Source organism: Typha angustifolia, chromosome 6 (genome assembly GCF_048772165.1).
Source record: "Typha angustifolia cultivar Huaian chromosome 6, ASM4877216v1, whole genome shotgun sequence".
Classification (NCBI taxonomy): domain Eukaryota; kingdom Viridiplantae; phylum Streptophyta; class Magnoliopsida; order Poales; family Typhaceae; genus Typha; species Typha angustifolia.
In genome coordinates, this window is record NC_133244.1 from 7,519,459 (window position 1) to 7,535,609 (window position 16,151).

Below are 16,151 nucleotides of genomic sequence, written 5' to 3' on the forward strand. Positions count from 1 at the left end.
ATAAAACCAGTGGCTGCAATGGCTACAACGATTATAGTACAAGAAAACATCTTCTTCTAATACAACTCAAACAGTGGCAATCTCCTACTTCTTCTTCCCAAATCTCTCCCTTTTTTTTTCCTTTTTTCTCCTTCCTGTAAGCTTTGTCCAATGATATTAGTGGGGAAAAAGAGTAAACATCAGTAGATGAACACTTTTCTTTGTAGCAGCACTGTTGACTTTCTCACGTACGTGGCCATGCTTTGACACAGCATTGTCATATTGGGTGAACAAGAATCGGAAATCGGATGCATGGGGACGAAATCCCGGCCAATGGCTGAGATGTTCCGTCAACTTCATCCCCCTCCGGTGGGGTCCGGATCCTGCGAGTGATGAGAAATGGGAGGAGGAAAGCGGCCTTGGTGAACCGTCAGAATAAGTGAACAAGTGTAAGCTTTGGTGTCCGATAGTAAATATAGAGCATTGACCACGCCAAGAGATAGGCCCTAAAGCCAAGGACAAAACCCAGTCCGTGGTGAGAGAGAGAGAGAGAGAGAGAGAGAGAGAGTAGTGAGGGAAGGAGAAATTAGGATTGGAGGTTATTTGGAAGATATGGGTGTTAAATATAAAATAATGGAATACTACAGTGTTATGGGATATATATATTCAAACAGGAACTTAGTATCAAAGTTTTAAGTTCGATATAGGTTGGTCTAAAATTAGTTCGTTATGTGAATCCCTCAGTGGAGTCATACTTTATTGGTTAACTTAGTCCATCATTCTATATCAAGGTTAAGAACCTGCATCTGGTGATTTAAGTTTCAATCATCTGAAATGTGACGGAGAGAATTACTGAGAGAGATTTTTATAATTATCGCATTTAAGTTAACTTGGCCACATCAATTAGAAGATCAATTTGGCAAAATGAAAAAGAATTGGTACACTCGTTTTTTGTTTCCTTCTCCTAAGCTTTTGTCCAATAAATTACTCGGGGAGAAGAGCAAACAGTAGTAGGTGAACACTTTCTTTGGACTGCTGACCCTTCTCACGTGGTGGTCATGTATTGACCAATTGGGTCTTCTTCTTCCTCCCTTCTCTCCATGCAAGCAAACAGAGACAATGCCCAAAAGCACATGGATTTCTTTACATGGCTTCTCGTAATAAGACACCAGCATACCTCCATTGCAGCTGTCACTGTCACGAACTCCCAAGCCCAAAGTAGAATATCTATGCAATTCAGGTAAAAACCAACACTTTTCCAGTAGATGCTCTCTTTTAGTCAACACTCGAGTACAGAGACTATGGAGTGCTGCGTTGCGTCCAATTCGTGGCGGCATCTTCCTTTGAATCAATCCATTGCTTTGTTTATAGGGGAAAGAGAAAGCTTCAATTTTGGGTACCCCACCATCATTAGTAGTAGCAAGTGTTCCCTCCCTGGCCCCTCCCATGGTTGACTTGGGAGGCCATGATGAATGATCCATCTCCATTCTTTTATTACCTTTTACTGATTCACTCAGAGTGATTCTATTCAAATATGGGCATGCCCACTTGAATGCCGCCACCCTAGGTTGCAATATTTCTCCATATCCTTGTCTACTTCTTCCTATCTCTTCTTGAATTCCATTTCCCTCTTTTGTGGTGTTTCTTAAGATGGCAGTTGCTTCTAGAGGAAGAGCAGAGCTTGTGAAGCAGTGGAAAGAGAGGGATGCGAGCCCCGAGAGAAGGAAAGTATGGGCGGAGCCGAAACCGAAGGCTTCGGAGAAGAAAGCAGCGGTCGTCTACTACCTCGCACGAAATGGCCACCTTGAGCACCCCCACTTCATGGAAGTGTCTCTCTCCTCCACTTGTGGGCTCTATCTCAGAGGTAAGAATCGAAGCTAAAAGATCCCACCTTTTCTTCATTTCGTTGCCGATCTGATTTCGAACACCCAAAACCGTAGATGTGATCGCCCGTCTCAATGAGCTCAGAGGCAAAGGCATGGCTTCCATGTACTCCTGGTCTTCTAAGCGGTGAGTTCCTCCTTATAGAAATCTCGGCCAATTTCTCGTCAAGTAGCCACATATTCTAGGGTTTTAAGGTTAAAGGAAACATCTTTTGGGAAATTTCAGGAGCTACAAGAACGGATTCGTGTGGCACGACCTCTCCGAGGACGACTTCATCCATCCAATCCTCGGCCATGAGTATGTGCTCAAGGGTACGGAGCTCCTACGTCTCGGATCCGGGTCTTGCTCACAGGAATCCGTAACCTCCGAGATAGCCCCAAGTGTCCCCAGATCGGCGTGGACCCCTCTCGATCTCAGAGCTACTGACGCCTCTACGCAGACCGACGAGAAGCGCCATCGAAGGCGAGGGGTCGCCGCCAAAGAGGAGGAGGTGGAGAACTCGGCGACGGAGCTCGGAAGAGACGAGATCTCGCCGCCGCCTTCTTCGCCCAGTCCCGAGGCAATCGAGGCGCTGATCAAATCCGACGGCCGGATCGCCGCACTAGGCGGGGGCGATCAGGATCGGACGGTGGGGGGCTGCTCGAGCGGGAGGGTTAAGGCCTCAACCGTCCTGATGCAGCTGATCTCGTGCGGGTCCATCTCGGTGAAGGACCACGGGCTATCGGTGGTGGCGCAGCATAGGGCAAGGCTGCCACGAGGATCGGCCGCGGCGGCGCTGGGGAGCAATGACGTGATGGACAAATCGGGAGATTGCCCTAGTTTTCGCGGTAAGGTAGTCTTGGAGGAGAAAGAATACTTTAGTGGGAGCTTGATCGAGATCAAGAGAACGGACGGCGACGGCGTTGCCGAGTTCCCAATCTTAAAACGCTCATCATCCTACGATGCGGATAGGTAAATCTTGCTTTACAAAAATTTAAAACTTTGTGATTGAGATTTAAATTGTCCTTATTATTAGCACTCGTTGGTATCTTTCATTAGAGGACAATCTTTAAAATGGCACAATCTTATTCTAAATCATATTTCACCACACTGGTAATGATTGCTAGTTTTAAAATATTTGGTGCATAATAAATATGCCCTGCAATCTGAATCATCTGATATAAGGAAGAAGATTGAATGCTATCACGAGATCAGAGTGCAAACTGGGTGAAAATTTCATTAATGCATCATGCACTTGCAGCAAGTGGTCCCAAGTGATGCATGTCGCATAATTGAAGCTATTAGTTTAGATCTCTTTGTTTCTTTGGTTTCAAAATTCAGCTCTTGAAATTTTCAAATCAAAACAACTGGCAATAGGCTTCAGGGCATTGCTTTGCTAAGATGGTTCATGAGCCTTTTACTCCTATTCTGCAAACAGAGGATCTAAAATGGAATTGCCGAAGGAGATCGGAGATCTCCATGCTAGATGTATGCCAAGAAAGCCGAGGAACAAGAAAGAAGGGTACTTGCCAAATCTCCCACAGCACTCATGGAAGCAAAAGGTTTAGCAATTCAAACACCCAGTCGATCATACTCAAGACTGATCAAAGAATATAAGCAATGGCACATCTTGGTGTCTGAATTATCTGCTATTCATCTTGCTTGCAGAGGTCTCAGGAGACAATGTTAAATAGGTGAGAATAGAGGGTCTAATGTATGAGTGAGAATCAACTATATACCTGCATGTTAAAAAGCTGCGAGATGTTCCTCTTCGCCTTAGAAACAATGCTTTATTTCGACTACCTACTGAATGAATTCTACGTAGTTCTTTCGTTAGTTTATATATCTTATGTTTCATTGATATTTGATAAATTTTTACTTGGGTGTTATTTGTATAATAGCTGCCGTTGGAGATCCAAGATATAAAATTATTAGCGTGGCAACTTGGTAGAAACATATATTTTGCTTTTAAAACTAGTTCACCGAGGATCAAAGAACTTGTACAAATAAAATGGTAAGAATCGCAATTAACAAATGTGAAATAAATCAAGTACAAATATGCAAGACTCTACAAGCACAACAGATCAACTACACAAATAACTGAAGCAAGCGGCAATCCGAAGTATCTCCAGACCGACTCAAATTTAAATTCAAATTCAAATTCAAATCCAAGCTCAAGTCCATATCCTCCGATTGAGCCCTCTGCATGCCTCTGTGCCTTCTCATATGACCTCCCAAAGCTTGGCCCGTGGAGAATGACGACCCACATATAGAACACGCATGCACAAGACTCGCCTTCGTCTTCGCCATGTCAATCCCTTCGCCGCCGGCTTTCGCTCGGCTGTGGCTCGTCCGGTGGCCGCCGAGCGCCTGGAACGACGAGAACCGACGGCTGCACGTCTTGCACTCGAAGCCTCCTCCTCCTCCTCCTCCTCCGTCCATGGATTCACTTTGCTTCCTCTCATCATGTGTACGAGATGAGAGTGAGAGCAACAAATCACCCCTGGCATCCTTCATTCCTTGAGCTCGATCCATCCGAAACTTGGGAGAGGAAAGGGAACGCGTTTTTATAGATGGCTCTGTGAATGAGACACGTCGACGTTCCGGTGTCCAAGTGTGTCTTGGAGCTGAAGTAAGCGTAGGTAATGAATGACGAATTAACACGTGTAGGCCATTATAAGATAAGTCCAACACGTCCCGTGTGGATTATTTCCAGAGTGGTAGGTTGGAGGCGTCGTCGTTTCACACCGGCGAGACTTGGGAGTCACCGACTGAGGTCTGGGACAGGACGGGATTAAGTAATAGCTTCGGAAGTTTCCTAGCTTCGCCGCGGCGTTTACGACGTATGACGTACTTCTATTTATGAGATTTTATAATATGTTTGTTATTCTTTTCAACCGATAGTTATCTCCATAGTAGAATTCTATTTTGTGAGTTTATCACTCTCGTCTTTATTTCTATCTCTCTTATTCGTGATAAAATAAGTTTGATTCGTATCAATATCTACGTGTCTTATATCCTGATCTCTCTCTCTCTTCCAAATTTTTAGTATTCTTTTTGCTTTTATATGAAAAAAGAAAATGATCAAATAGTCTAATTCATTTACTTCACTCTCAAATTTGAATCTATCCGATTATATTTATTTGTGATTTAATTTTTTACTAATGTGTTAAATATATTTTCCTATATATTTACTTAACTTAGCACCGCTAAAATGATGCGAACCGGATTAGATCGGATCACATCAAAGGGAGATTGGGCTCAATAAATTAAGTTTAATTATCTTATTTGGTTATTTGATTTAGTTAGAGTCTTAGTACGTTAGGATTTTATTTAATTAGCTAAATTTAGCTATGTGCAGTTTTGAAAAAATATTCGTAGAATATTCTATACATATCCAAATAATATCAAACTAGTTGGATATGGTCGCCAACCTCAAGATCTCCAACTTTGACATGACTTGTCCAGATTCGGAATCTATTTACGAAGAAACGAAAGTTTAATCCGAGAAAATAAGAAAGACTGATTTTGTTTATTTGTTAGAGTTGTTTAATTTAGTTGATGAGTCCTTAGGACGAGCCTCTATATATATGTAAAGGAAACCATAATTAGAGTTGTTTAATTTAGTTGATGATTATCTGGATTGGAATTAGTTTTAACCACACCTCCTTCTCTTTTGACTTTAGCCATTGGTGCCTTCTTTCACATAGCTTCTTCCACCGCCTAAGTCTTTGGTCGATCTTTTCCAATCTTTAACCTTCCACTTCCACAACAACTTCTCCCCCTTCACACCACGAACTAACCCTAGCATTCATCTAGCCCTAAGATCTAAACTTCAGAACCGTTGCGGATCTGATTAAGCCAGTTCATAACATAAAATAACTAAAATATCAGAATTTTGAGATAATGCTAATAAATGACCAAAAAGCTATTACACTCAACTAAATTTAACAGAAAAACTAACGGTCTTACTTTAGTTATAAGTATATATGGACTAGTTTGAAATTCTTTAAAGTACAAGAAGGTAAAATAACATTAGAGATACGATGGTAAAATGAATATCGATTAAAAAATTTAAAAAGGTTGCGAAAGTTTTTTCCTTATATCAGTAGAATGTTCTTCTGGCGACTGTGTCAGCAATCGCTTAGTTTGAACGGTCTTGGCGGGCTGAGCACATTAATACTCCAAGTGATGCCATTTGCCTTTGAATGGTTGGTTTACTCAATTTGAATGGTCTACAAAAACCATTTGCTTCACCTTCCAGATGGAGTTGGAACGCTTCTTTCACCTTAATATCTACCTTTCTACTAAGCAACGTACACGTCGATCACTACTTTATGTTTACGAGCGATCTCTGTTCTCTTTTAACTCTTTCCCCTCTGATCGATACAACATTCTATCAAAAGGACGATCGATCGAGTCATCGTGGCTGTTTTCGATCTAGAATTGCTTTTATCTATTTACTTCAAGATCATAAGACTCATAACTAAAGCGAGAATATATATATGTATAGATATTTATATGACCAACAAAATGTCATATATACACATATAACTGAAGTAAACGAATTAAGTAATGAATTGAAACTCTATACAACTATACAAGCAGCAGAGGCACTAAACTAAACAAACAACTGAAGCAAGTGAGGCTCCTCCAGCTCAAACTCCCTCTCCTTGTCGGCGCCGCCATCGAGCAACGACGCCACCGTCACCGTCCTATGGCGGCGCGTGTGGCCTCCTAAGGCCTGCCCTGTCGAGAAGCCTCTTCCGCAGATGCCGCACTCGTGGACTCTCGTCTTCTTATACTTGGACGCCACTATCAACCCGAGCAAGCCGTGTCCGGCCACGGCCGGCCTAGTGTGGCTTGTGCGGTGGCCGCCGAGAGCTTGGAACGACCCGAACCGACGATGGCATGTCTTGCACTCGAAAACTCCATCCCCACTCTTCTTACTTTGTTTTGTCTTCCCGATATTTTTGGTTCCACTGGAGAGGGCGAGCAAGAGATTCACAATTTCTTTGTCCTCCATTCTTGTTTTCTCCTCTACTTTTGTCGATCGACTGCTTCGTTTTGAGCTCGAAGAACGCTTGGTCACACAACCACTGAGCTCTACAAGCTTGCTGCATGCATTTATATATACAACCTGGGAGTATCGTAAGCGAGTTTTACGAAAGACGTCATGAACTTAGAAAGCAAGTAAGTAGAAATTTCGTTTGGTTTCCACACGTTCTACGTGGTATATAAGATCGAATTTGTTCTTTAACGCGCTTAGTTGGAGAATTTCTAGGAAAGGAGGAGTTCAACGGTCTCTGGGTTCATCGTTGACATGGTCAATAAAAGAAGTCTTGTTTTCTTTTTCTTTTTCTCATTGTTAGGCTAAAAGTATCTGTTGCTTATCCACGACGCAAACTAGCTAAAAGATATAATATATATATATTTGAATTACCTAATGATATCACTAAGTCCCAACTACTAATTAAATGCCCCCTTTTTTTTTTAATCTTTCTCGTCTCCTGTTAGAAGTAAATTATGAAAAAATTAGAGAAAATTAATTTAAAATTTAAAATTTGTTATTTTATTATCTTCTTCTCATAGTTTCTAATAAATTCTAGCTAAAGGTGTATTTAGTTGCTGATGAAACGATTCTTTCATTTCAAGGAAGAAAATAAAAATAAAAATAAAAATTATTTTTGGTAGCTAAGAATTTATTTCTTTCATTTACTTTTTACAACTAAACACACCCTAATATAAGATGTATCTTTTTTTTTTCTAGCTAAAAAATAGCTATTACAATTTTTAGATTAATATTATAAAATTTAGAAAGATAATAAAGTATTAGCCTTAAGAGAAATAAAGGCTCCGATCACTAGATATGCACCATACTTATAAAATTAATTTTATAAAATGAGTTAAGAGAAATTTAGCGACGAGGTAAAGATTGGGTTATATAAAAAAAAATTCTTATTTTATTTTTATTCACTATAGTTTTAAAAAGCTTATTCAAACAGCATATATTTTAAAAACCACATAGTAGCAGCCCTACTCCATGGTAATTAGATATGCACCATCTTAAAATCATAGTGTTATAAAACTCCCCGGACTTAGACTTTGATAGGATGAGCTTGTTCTGGGCCTACTAGCCATAACTCTATTGCTAGCTCTAAAACATCTTTTTATTTGCAATATATACTTTTTTAAATAGAAAAAATAAAAATACTTCTATTTTATTTTATTTTCATATTTTTATTGGTTAAGGACATTGATGTCTTTTTGTCTGCTAAATTACTAAACTTTTGACACCTATAAGGTATACATGCAAATAAAAAATTCATCAAATGTTAATTCTAATATTAATGGGGGAAGTTGAATCTCTGATCTCTACCATTAGTTGTAGCCTTGTTGAATCTCTGATCTCTACCATTAGTTGTAATTTGTAGTAATAATTACATGCTCATCTTCTTATAATCATGATCCTGTGAGAATTGTTGAGATACTCTATTGCGGTCTCATTAATAATGATTTCAAAAGGAGTGGTATGAACTATTATGGTAGTAATAATCTTGGTCATACTTGACATTATTAAAGATGTATGAATATTTTGTGTTATATAGATCATAAGCTTAAAAGGGGGAGATCGTTTGAATGAAGAATATATTAAATTTTAATTTCGACGTCCATGGTATAAACTCGATCTCCCCCTCTTGCAAATTAAGCCTGAAACTCTCCCACAACAGCATGCAGAAGCAAGTCCAGATATGGCGAGACAATTATAGCAACCACCTGTTCACAGAGGCTCATCCAACTATTTAGTTTATTGTTCCGTGGGTCAATGCCAGCCCTCTTATCTGCTAGCTTTGAGCAAGCCTTCCAAGAATCAAAGGAGCACTTGATGGCCTGTGACAAAAGAAGAAGAAGATTTATATATCCATCCACCGACCAATTCATCTCGACGACCACATTCGTAGTGCAACCTGCGCACCCACAAGCTGCAGCAAGAGCTCTCAGATCCATTAATGTCGGCAGAGACAACTAAGCCATGTAATCCAAACAAGCACAACAGAACAAAGATAAGGTAACCGGGACACTATAACATTGAAAGTTTGCATGCACAAATAGATCGAGAGAGAGAGAGAGAAAGAGAGAGACAAGTGGCCACTGGGCACAAATTGGTGGCATCCACATCAGAGTTGCTCAGCCTTATAAAGGTACTCCTGATCTCAGCTCCATGAGTGTTAATTCTTATAGATTGCTCAAATCTTTATATTCTTCTATTCAGGATATTGTTTGAGCATCGACATCACCTCGACAGGAACTCCCACTACTATCTTTCCTGTAAACTACTGGATTCTAGTACCATGTAGTTTTACCCGAGAGGCTGTTTTTTTTTTTTGAGCAAATGATAGTTTAATCCGACCTTGCTTGGCATCAATATTTTCTATGTACCGAAAGCAAATTGCTAAACTAATCAAACAAACTTTACCATCCTTAAATCAAATTTTCAGCAAATCAAAGGCAAGTGGACTGTAATTTATACGTTGATACTTAGAAGGATAAGTTAATTAATGATTAAATACATTTTACTTTGTGTATTTTAAAATTTCTTAAACTAATATCTATACTTATAAATAAAGTGAGACCACTAAGTTAAATTTAACTAAACGTTACGACAGTTTTAATCATTTAGTGATACTATTTCAAAAAATTGATGTACAACTTTTGAAATTAAAGAAAAATAAAATAAATTTGAACCCATTAACATATGGAGCCACTGGGGGTAGTTTTTTTGAGAAAAGGAAGCACTATTTAGTCTATGTACGTGCATTGCAGTGACAGTAGCAGAGATTGAAAGGAAGAGTATGAATAGATGAAGTTGTCGCCTTCTACCAGGCTTCTCAGTTCCACCATTGAACATATTATGCCATGAATAGGCTTTCCATCACTTTTTGATCCCTTCCAACAGGTAAGCTTTTATTAATGTCTCCCGTGTGTAGCACTACATATGCATGCCCTAAATATATATATATATATATATCTCCATGGAGAAGATCCAGTGCCAGTGCTTGTCTATTCTTGATATAGAAAAAGAATTCTCTCACCACCCATCCCATTTCATGAGTTCCGAGAACATCACAGCGTAGTGCCAATTATCCACATACATAGCTGAAAGATTAAATTTTATATCCTACCATTTTACTACTTACTTTTCAAACTCTCTACTACTACTACTACTACTACTACTACTACTACTACTACTATTATTATTATTATTATTATTATTATTATTATTATTATTGGAAAAAAATACTACATTATTATGTTAACTAGTATTGGCAGAAAGATACCCATGATAAAATTTTGAGAAATTTAGCAAAAGCACTAGGCCGCTAATTTTTATTATTGTTTACATCTATTATATAAATATTTTATTAAAAACACATTACCATTAGTTTTATTAACCATTACTTACTGTATAAATGAGTTAATATAACTCTAGGCGCAAAATTGTAGTAATACTTTGAATAAGTTTTTAAATGAGGAATATTTTAGATATTTTTTTTGAATTTTCAAAAGTAATGGAATTATTTATGTTCTATTAATTACTACTCGGATAAATTAAACAAAGAGTGTTTTTGAGAAATTTTAGGCAAAATGCTGGGTATTTTTTTTTTAAAAATATAGATTTGCTTGAAATTTTATTAGGATATTTGACGACGCAAAAAGAAAATCGGGACGTTCACGTGCAGTACACGTGCCAATGGGGGGGGGGGGGGGGGAGTGGGATCTTATTTTAGTGGGGGGATCAAAGATTCTGGAATCCCAACCCCCCACCCCCAACCGCACGTGGCATCACGTGACGGGGGGGAGTCCATTGCCCATAATATATAGACGAGAGGGCGAAGGCCAATTGGATATCCCCATTGGCTTGGCATAATCCCACTATGGAATAAGGAGAGAGAGGGAGAAGGAGAGGGAGACCAATTAACTAGAAGAAGAAGAAGAAGAGGAGGAGGAGGAGATCTAAAGAGCATGGTGATGGTGAAAGAAGAAACCCGAAAGGGGCCATGGACGGAGCAAGAGGACCTGCAACTCATATACTTCGTTCGTATTTTAGGCGAACGTCGTTGGGATTTCATTGCCAAAGTCTCAGGTTTGAGGGGTGGCGGGATTTAGGTATACAGGCTTTTATTTATTTCTGCCCATAAGACGACCGAAAGCCAAACCTTTCTAACATCCCAATCCCCTCTCTCTTAGGTCTCAACCGGACCGGCAAGAGCTGCCGGCTTCGTTGGGTCAACTACCTCCAGCCCGGCCTCAAGCGCGGCCGCGTCACCCCGCAGGAGGAGCGCGTCATCCTCGATCTCCATTCCCGATGGGGAAACAGGTTCTTATAATTCATCTTAATTTTCTATTAACTCATCAACTGCTTTAGAAGCTTTGAAGCTGACAGCCACAACGATATAGATGGTCTCGAATTGCCCGTAAACTCCCGGGCCGCACGGATAACGAGATCAAGAACTACTGGAGGACCCATATGAGGAAGAAGGCACAGGAGCACAAGAAGAAGTCTTCTCCGTCGTCGTCTTCGTCTCCGAACTCCCAGTCCTCCTCCTCCCTCGTAGATCACCACCCACCAAGCATTAACGATGGGTATAATAACACCAGCATCGAAGGTTGCAGCTCTACAAACAGCAGTGCCAAGGAGAAGGATGATGAAGCGAATCGGTACTACTCCATGGATCAGATATGGAATGAGATAGATACATGTGAGGCAGGGAGTGAACAAAGCTTAGAGGAGTACTACTGCAAGGGTACCGAGCAAGCTTGCGATGTTTCTTGCCCACTGACAATGAGCTCTCCTGTCTGGGAATATTGTCCTGACTCACTATGGAGAATGGATGATGAAGAGCTCAAGTTGTTTACTCCTCAAATGGATGTTGCTCCTTATCAATAACAACAATCACAAAAGAAAGAGAGAGAGGGAGAGAGAGTGAGAGTGAGAGTCGTGATCTTGAAGCTAGCTATTGGTTAGAAGTCAGTACTCGATCCTTCTGCAGTAGTTTGAGGATTTAAGTGCTTCACAGTGAAATTATATAAACTTACTTTAATTAGTGTGACATATTTCAATTGGCTAAGTATTGTAATTATGACGCGGTATGAATCTTCAGAGGATGACCTGCTAATTCCTGTCTGCGTCGACATTGGCTTTTATCAACAACAAAAAAAATCCTCTTGTTAATGCGTTTGAGTATTCTTCAGTAACTGATCACAAAGAGTGAGAAAAGCGTAAAGCTGCATCTTTGCAGAAAAAAGAGCTTAAACACTTTATAAATGCAAATTAATGATGATAATTATAAAATGGAGTGAAAAACTACCAATCTTCTGGGTGATGCCGTATCAAAAGCTTCGTCGAATGTTTGTGAGCATTGTATTACTTACACAAAATTAAGTAAAAAATAAGTACCTCATAAATTACACAAGTATTTCTTTCAGTGCATTAATCATGTGGCTAATACGAGTCATGGAGCTGAAAGGATATGAAAGGGAAGTTGCAAGATAGTGGATAGGCTTTATTTTCCCCTACCTTTTTCCCCATTAATCTCTTTCTTAAATGAAAGGATAACATTCGTATATATCGTGCTAATATATTAAGCCAAGTGCTTCACCAGTGGTAGCACAAACTATTAATTCCACGGCATTGAGGTGGAGTTAAAGAGTGCTAGAAAGAAACTTTTGCAAGAGTAATTCCAAGTACTGCGTGAAGAATGCAGTGCAATTGAAACATTCACGTGGCATGCAAGTGACTATCTAAGAGTATTACCATCTAGATAAATCCCATGTGAATTGGTTTGGATATGCATTTGGCTACCCTGGTTGCACTCGCTCTAATCTTACAACACTCTTGTATTTTATTTGAACACGATCAAATTCATCGGATATGCTCAGTTGTTGCACTAACACATTGATGACATGCCCGAGTAGAATTAGACAGATCGACCTGCACTAAATTCCTAAGATAATGCTACATCCACCAACAAGTTAAACATATATGAGATGTTAATGTCAAAGCATCCTTTTGTGCTTTCAATTGTCTATGCAGCCTAATATATAATTTGTCAATGCTAGAACTTAGGTAAAAGAGACCACTTATTCAATCCCAAGTGATATAAGTAGCTTTGGTATACTTTCTCCCTTACCTAATAAATTTCATAAGCATCCTCACAATTCAAATGGATGGAAGGTAAGAGAATTTGGTGATATGCATGTGGTAAGAAAGATAACGTTCTTTTCAAGTATAAACTACCTTCACTATTAAAGGGTTAATGTAATGGACTTTAACAATCATATCAGAGCTACTTTATCACTGATAATTATATAGTGGGAGAAAAGTTGGATACTCTTATCTTATAAATTAGAGAGCAGAAAAATCCATTAGGTCATTGGATAAGATCAAGTGGGTGATAGAAAACCCATGTTGTTCCCCATACACTTACATTTGCATGCATAACATTTGCATGCATAATTGTATGTGCATGCATGTGCACTTATAAATCAATGTAAGATTAATGTGCACTTCAATTTATTTATATGATAATTGGACTGTCTTTGTATTATTTTTGAGGCAATAAAAATAAAACATAAGGGTAGAACTATATATACCATATTGTAGAGTGTTTCTGTAATTTTCCTTGTAAATTAATTAATGCTACTGAGAATACGGCGACGTATTCTCACTTTGTCTACTCCAAAGCGGCGCCGACTTCAAGTTAGGAGTTGCCTCATGGGCTTGGAGCTTATGAGCTTACCACAACCAAGCTAATCGGGTCGGATCCCGGGTTGACTCACGTGAGACGCGCGTGTGATAGGACAAAACGGACCCGAAACCTTTCGCAGACCTAGCGAATCCCAGAAAAACCCCGCTTCTGTCGCCGGCCAACTCCATCACCACCGCCATGACCAAGTTCCGGAAGCTGGGCCGCAACGCGGCCCACCGCGTCGCCATGCTCAGGTACTCTCGATCTCTCCCCTACGCGATTTGTTACTATGATCCACCTCCATTTCTTCCCTTCCCTCGTTTGGGTCTTTGTTGCTAATCTCTACCGTTGCTTTCCTACTACTCCTTACAATTTTGCCATCCAGGACGATGGTATCGCAGTTGGTGAAGCATGAACGCATCGAAACCACCGTCGCTAAGGTGCTCTTTGTATTCCTTTTCTTGCCCCTGTTGTTTCTTTGGTAGACATTTTGTCGAGTATTTTGTGGGCGCTGCTCTTTTTGCTTCAGTTTTGCTAATCTCATCCATTTTCTCATGTTATTAGGCGAAGGAGGTCCGTCGGCTTGCGGATAACATGGTCCAGCTGGGGAAAGAGGTGATTGCGTTATGTCTTGTTTTAAATTGATAATTGACCAGCTATGCCACTCAGAAAGTTGTACCGTTAGAGGTTTGGTTTAAATGTTGATGACTTTTTTACTAAACGAGCGAATCCCAAACATAAGAAGATAATCATTTCAGGAACTCGTTTGTTTGCTAAAGAAAGAGAAGTGTAATATGGTGTCTGATGAAGGATTTGAAAGTTAACTTGGTAACTTATAACCTCCCTTGACGTTTATCGGGGAGCAGGTATAGCTAGAAGAAGAAAATGGCAAGGAACTGTACTAAAGAGTAGTGTTGACAAATTTGAAGAAGCATCTACACTTGGGAAAGTAAAACATTTTCCAATAGAAATAAAACTGTTTTGGGAGTACATTAGTTTCCTTGGATCAAATGTGAGTGCCAACGAGGTTAAACTACAGGTCTACACTCAAGAACTCTATTTGTAAGAAGGAAAAGAAGTAATATAGGGAGAATGAAATAACATGAAAGTTTAATTGCTATATGGGAAGTATCATTAGTAGAATATAGCTAGCCAGGGAGAAAGCTTGGGTGCGGAAAACTGAAGTAGTGAGTGTGGGGCATGTAAGGATGTCTATTAAAATATCTCAGCCAAATTGCATGCTTTCTCTTTCGATCATTTATATGTCGGACACGGTAGTATAACTGCATTTTACAAGATGAATTGATGATGCTTGAAAATTGGTATTAATGATATTTTTGTTGTTGTTAAGTATTAGGCCTAATTTGCAATTCTATTCTTTTTTACTTCATATTTACTTGTTTCAGGGTACACTTCATGCTTCAAGGCGTGCTGCTGCTTTCGTTCGTGGAGATGATGTTCTTCATAAGTTGTTTACGGAGTTGGCTTATCGTTATAAGTAAATCTTATTGATTTATATTGGTTGTTATGTTGCTAGTTCTTTCGATTTTGAACTCTTGTGTTTGTAAGTATTTTAAGCTGTTGGCTGATTACTATTCAAACATTTGCTACATACCAGAGATCGAGCAGGTGGATATACAAGATTATTGCGAACTCGGATACGAATGGGGGATGCTGCACCTATGGCATATATCGAGTAAAGTTTATTGCCTTGATATTTATCTCTTCACCTGAAATTTTCATGTTCTCTTCTACTAGACTGATATATATGAAATTTTGCATATTAGCAGTAAATTTCTTGTCCATCTCTCATAGTTTTCTTGTTGCTCTATGGCTCTTAAGAATGTAGAAAACAGAGATCATCCGTACTGGTCGGGATAGATGAATAATCTCCTTACACATGTTACTTGGAACTTAAGAAAAATTCTCCTAGGTTTTAAGGAACAAATCAAGAACAGATAGCACAGCATATTGATGCTTACTTAGTAAATAGATTACTAAACTTAATGAAGTTTCAATATCCTTTATCGTAGACTAATTTATCCATCTGTGGACTTGTGTTGGCAGATTTGTTGACAGGGAGAATGAACTCCGAGAGGCTAAACCGCCAACACCGCAGCCACCTCAAAGAGCCCCTCTTGATCCATGGACAAAGTCCCGTGCTATCCAACAGTGGGCTTCTCCTAAGGACAGTCAAACCTCTGGAACAGAAGGCCAATGAAAATTATTTATTTTAATTTTGGTGTCCTTCAGTACAACTTCCAAGATTTCTGTAGAAGTTCTCTATAGGGAGTTTTGTTAATCGATTGCAATCAATAATGCAAATGTCCGGATCCTTCTATGTGTTATTTTTGAGAGTAATACATGTCAGCTGTCAAAGGACAAATTTCAAGTTAGTTTTCTGCATATTGATTTTGACAGTGATGTTCATCCAAACCTTGGCTTTGTTCATGGCTTTCAATATACTTGATGTCTTATAGGTGGCAAGGGCGATAACTTTCTGCTGTCATGCTGCACTTTCCTTTTCTCCAGGTTATTTATCTGTTAAGATTTTTGATT

General features: G+C 39.3%; 3 protein-coding genes across 6 annotated transcripts; all 3 read left to right on the forward strand.

The window, feature by feature from the left end:
* The first annotated feature begins 917 nt into the window (after nt 1-917).
* Nucleotides 918-3,644, forward strand: LOC140761115 (protein SOSEKI 5-like). 3 transcript variants are annotated; one of them, XM_073098311.1, is made up of 5 exons: nt 918-1,219; nt 1,630-1,843; nt 1,920-1,989; nt 2,089-2,814; nt 3,281-3,644. In XM_073098311.1, the coding sequence occupies exons 2-5, from the start codon at nt 1,630-1,632 to the stop codon at nt 3,408-3,410; spliced, it is 1,140 nt and encodes a 379-aa protein (XP_072954412.1). In that variant the 5' UTR covers nt 918-1,219; the 3' UTR covers nt 3,411-3,644. The 3 variants fall into 3 exon arrangements, with proteins under 3 accessions (XP_072954412.1, XP_072954413.1, XP_072954411.1); XM_073098312.1 differs by lacking the exon at nt 918-1,219 and adding an exon at nt 1,232-1,546; XM_073098310.1 differs by lacking the exon at nt 918-1,219 and having other exon boundaries at nt 1,232-1,843.
* A 7,123-nt stretch (nt 3,645-10,767) lies between these two features.
* Nucleotides 10,768-11,956, forward strand: LOC140761349 (transcription factor MYB59-like). Of its 2 annotated transcripts, none has more exons than XM_073098630.1 (3): nt 10,768-11,010; nt 11,092-11,221; nt 11,302-11,956. In XM_073098630.1, exons 1-3 carry the CDS (start codon nt 10,902-10,904, stop codon nt 11,789-11,791), a joined length of 729 nt encoding a protein of 242 aa, XP_072954731.1. In that variant the 5' UTR covers nt 10,768-10,901; the 3' UTR covers nt 11,792-11,956. The 2 variants fall into 2 exon arrangements, with proteins under 2 accessions (XP_072954731.1, XP_072954729.1); XM_073098628.1 differs by having other exon boundaries at nt 10,768-10,987.
* A 1,733-nt stretch (nt 11,957-13,689) lies between these two features.
* Nucleotides 13,690-16,028, forward strand: LOC140761201 (uncharacterized). Its single transcript, XM_073098439.1, has 6 exons — nt 13,690-13,846; nt 13,978-14,032; nt 14,157-14,207; nt 14,999-15,090; nt 15,211-15,288; nt 15,660-16,028. The coding sequence occupies exons 1-6, from the start codon at nt 13,791-13,793 to the stop codon at nt 15,811-15,813; spliced, it is 486 nt and encodes a 161-aa protein (XP_072954540.1). The 5' UTR covers nt 13,690-13,790; the 3' UTR covers nt 15,814-16,028.
* Nucleotides 16,029-16,151: the final 123 nt, after the last annotated feature.

Coding starts and splice junctions, on each gene's coding strand:
- LOC140761115 (XM_073098311.1), top strand. CDS start 1,630: ATGGCAGTTGCTTCTAGAGGAAGAGCAGAGCTTGTGAAGCAGTGGAAA. Junction 1,990..2,088: donor TACTCCTGGTCTTCTAAGCG/GTGAGTTCCTCC, acceptor GGGAAATTTCAG/GAGCTACAAGAACGGATTCG. Junction 2,815..3,280: donor TCATCCTACGATGCGGATAG/GTAAATCTTGCT, acceptor TTCTGCAAACAG/AGGATCTAAAATGGAATTGC.
- LOC140761349 (XM_073098628.1), top strand. CDS start 10,867: ATGGTGATGGTGAAAGAAGAAACCCGAAAGGGGCCATGGACGGAGCAA. Junction 10,988..11,091: donor TTTCATTGCCAAAGTCTCAG/GTTTGAGGGGTG, acceptor CCTCTCTCTTAG/GTCTCAACCGGACCGGCAAG. Junction 11,222..11,301: donor CATTCCCGATGGGGAAACAG/GTTCTTATAATT, acceptor ACAACGATATAG/ATGGTCTCGAATTGCCCGTA.
- LOC140761201 (XM_073098439.1), top strand. CDS start 13,791: ATGACCAAGTTCCGGAAGCTGGGCCGCAACGCGGCCCACCGCGTCGCC. Junction 14,033..14,156: donor TCGAAACCACCGTCGCTAAG/GTGCTCTTTGTA, acceptor TCATGTTATTAG/GCGAAGGAGGTCCGTCGGCT. Junction 15,289..15,659: donor GCACCTATGGCATATATCGA/GTAAAGTTTATT, acceptor TTGTGTTGGCAG/ATTTGTTGACAGGGAGAATG.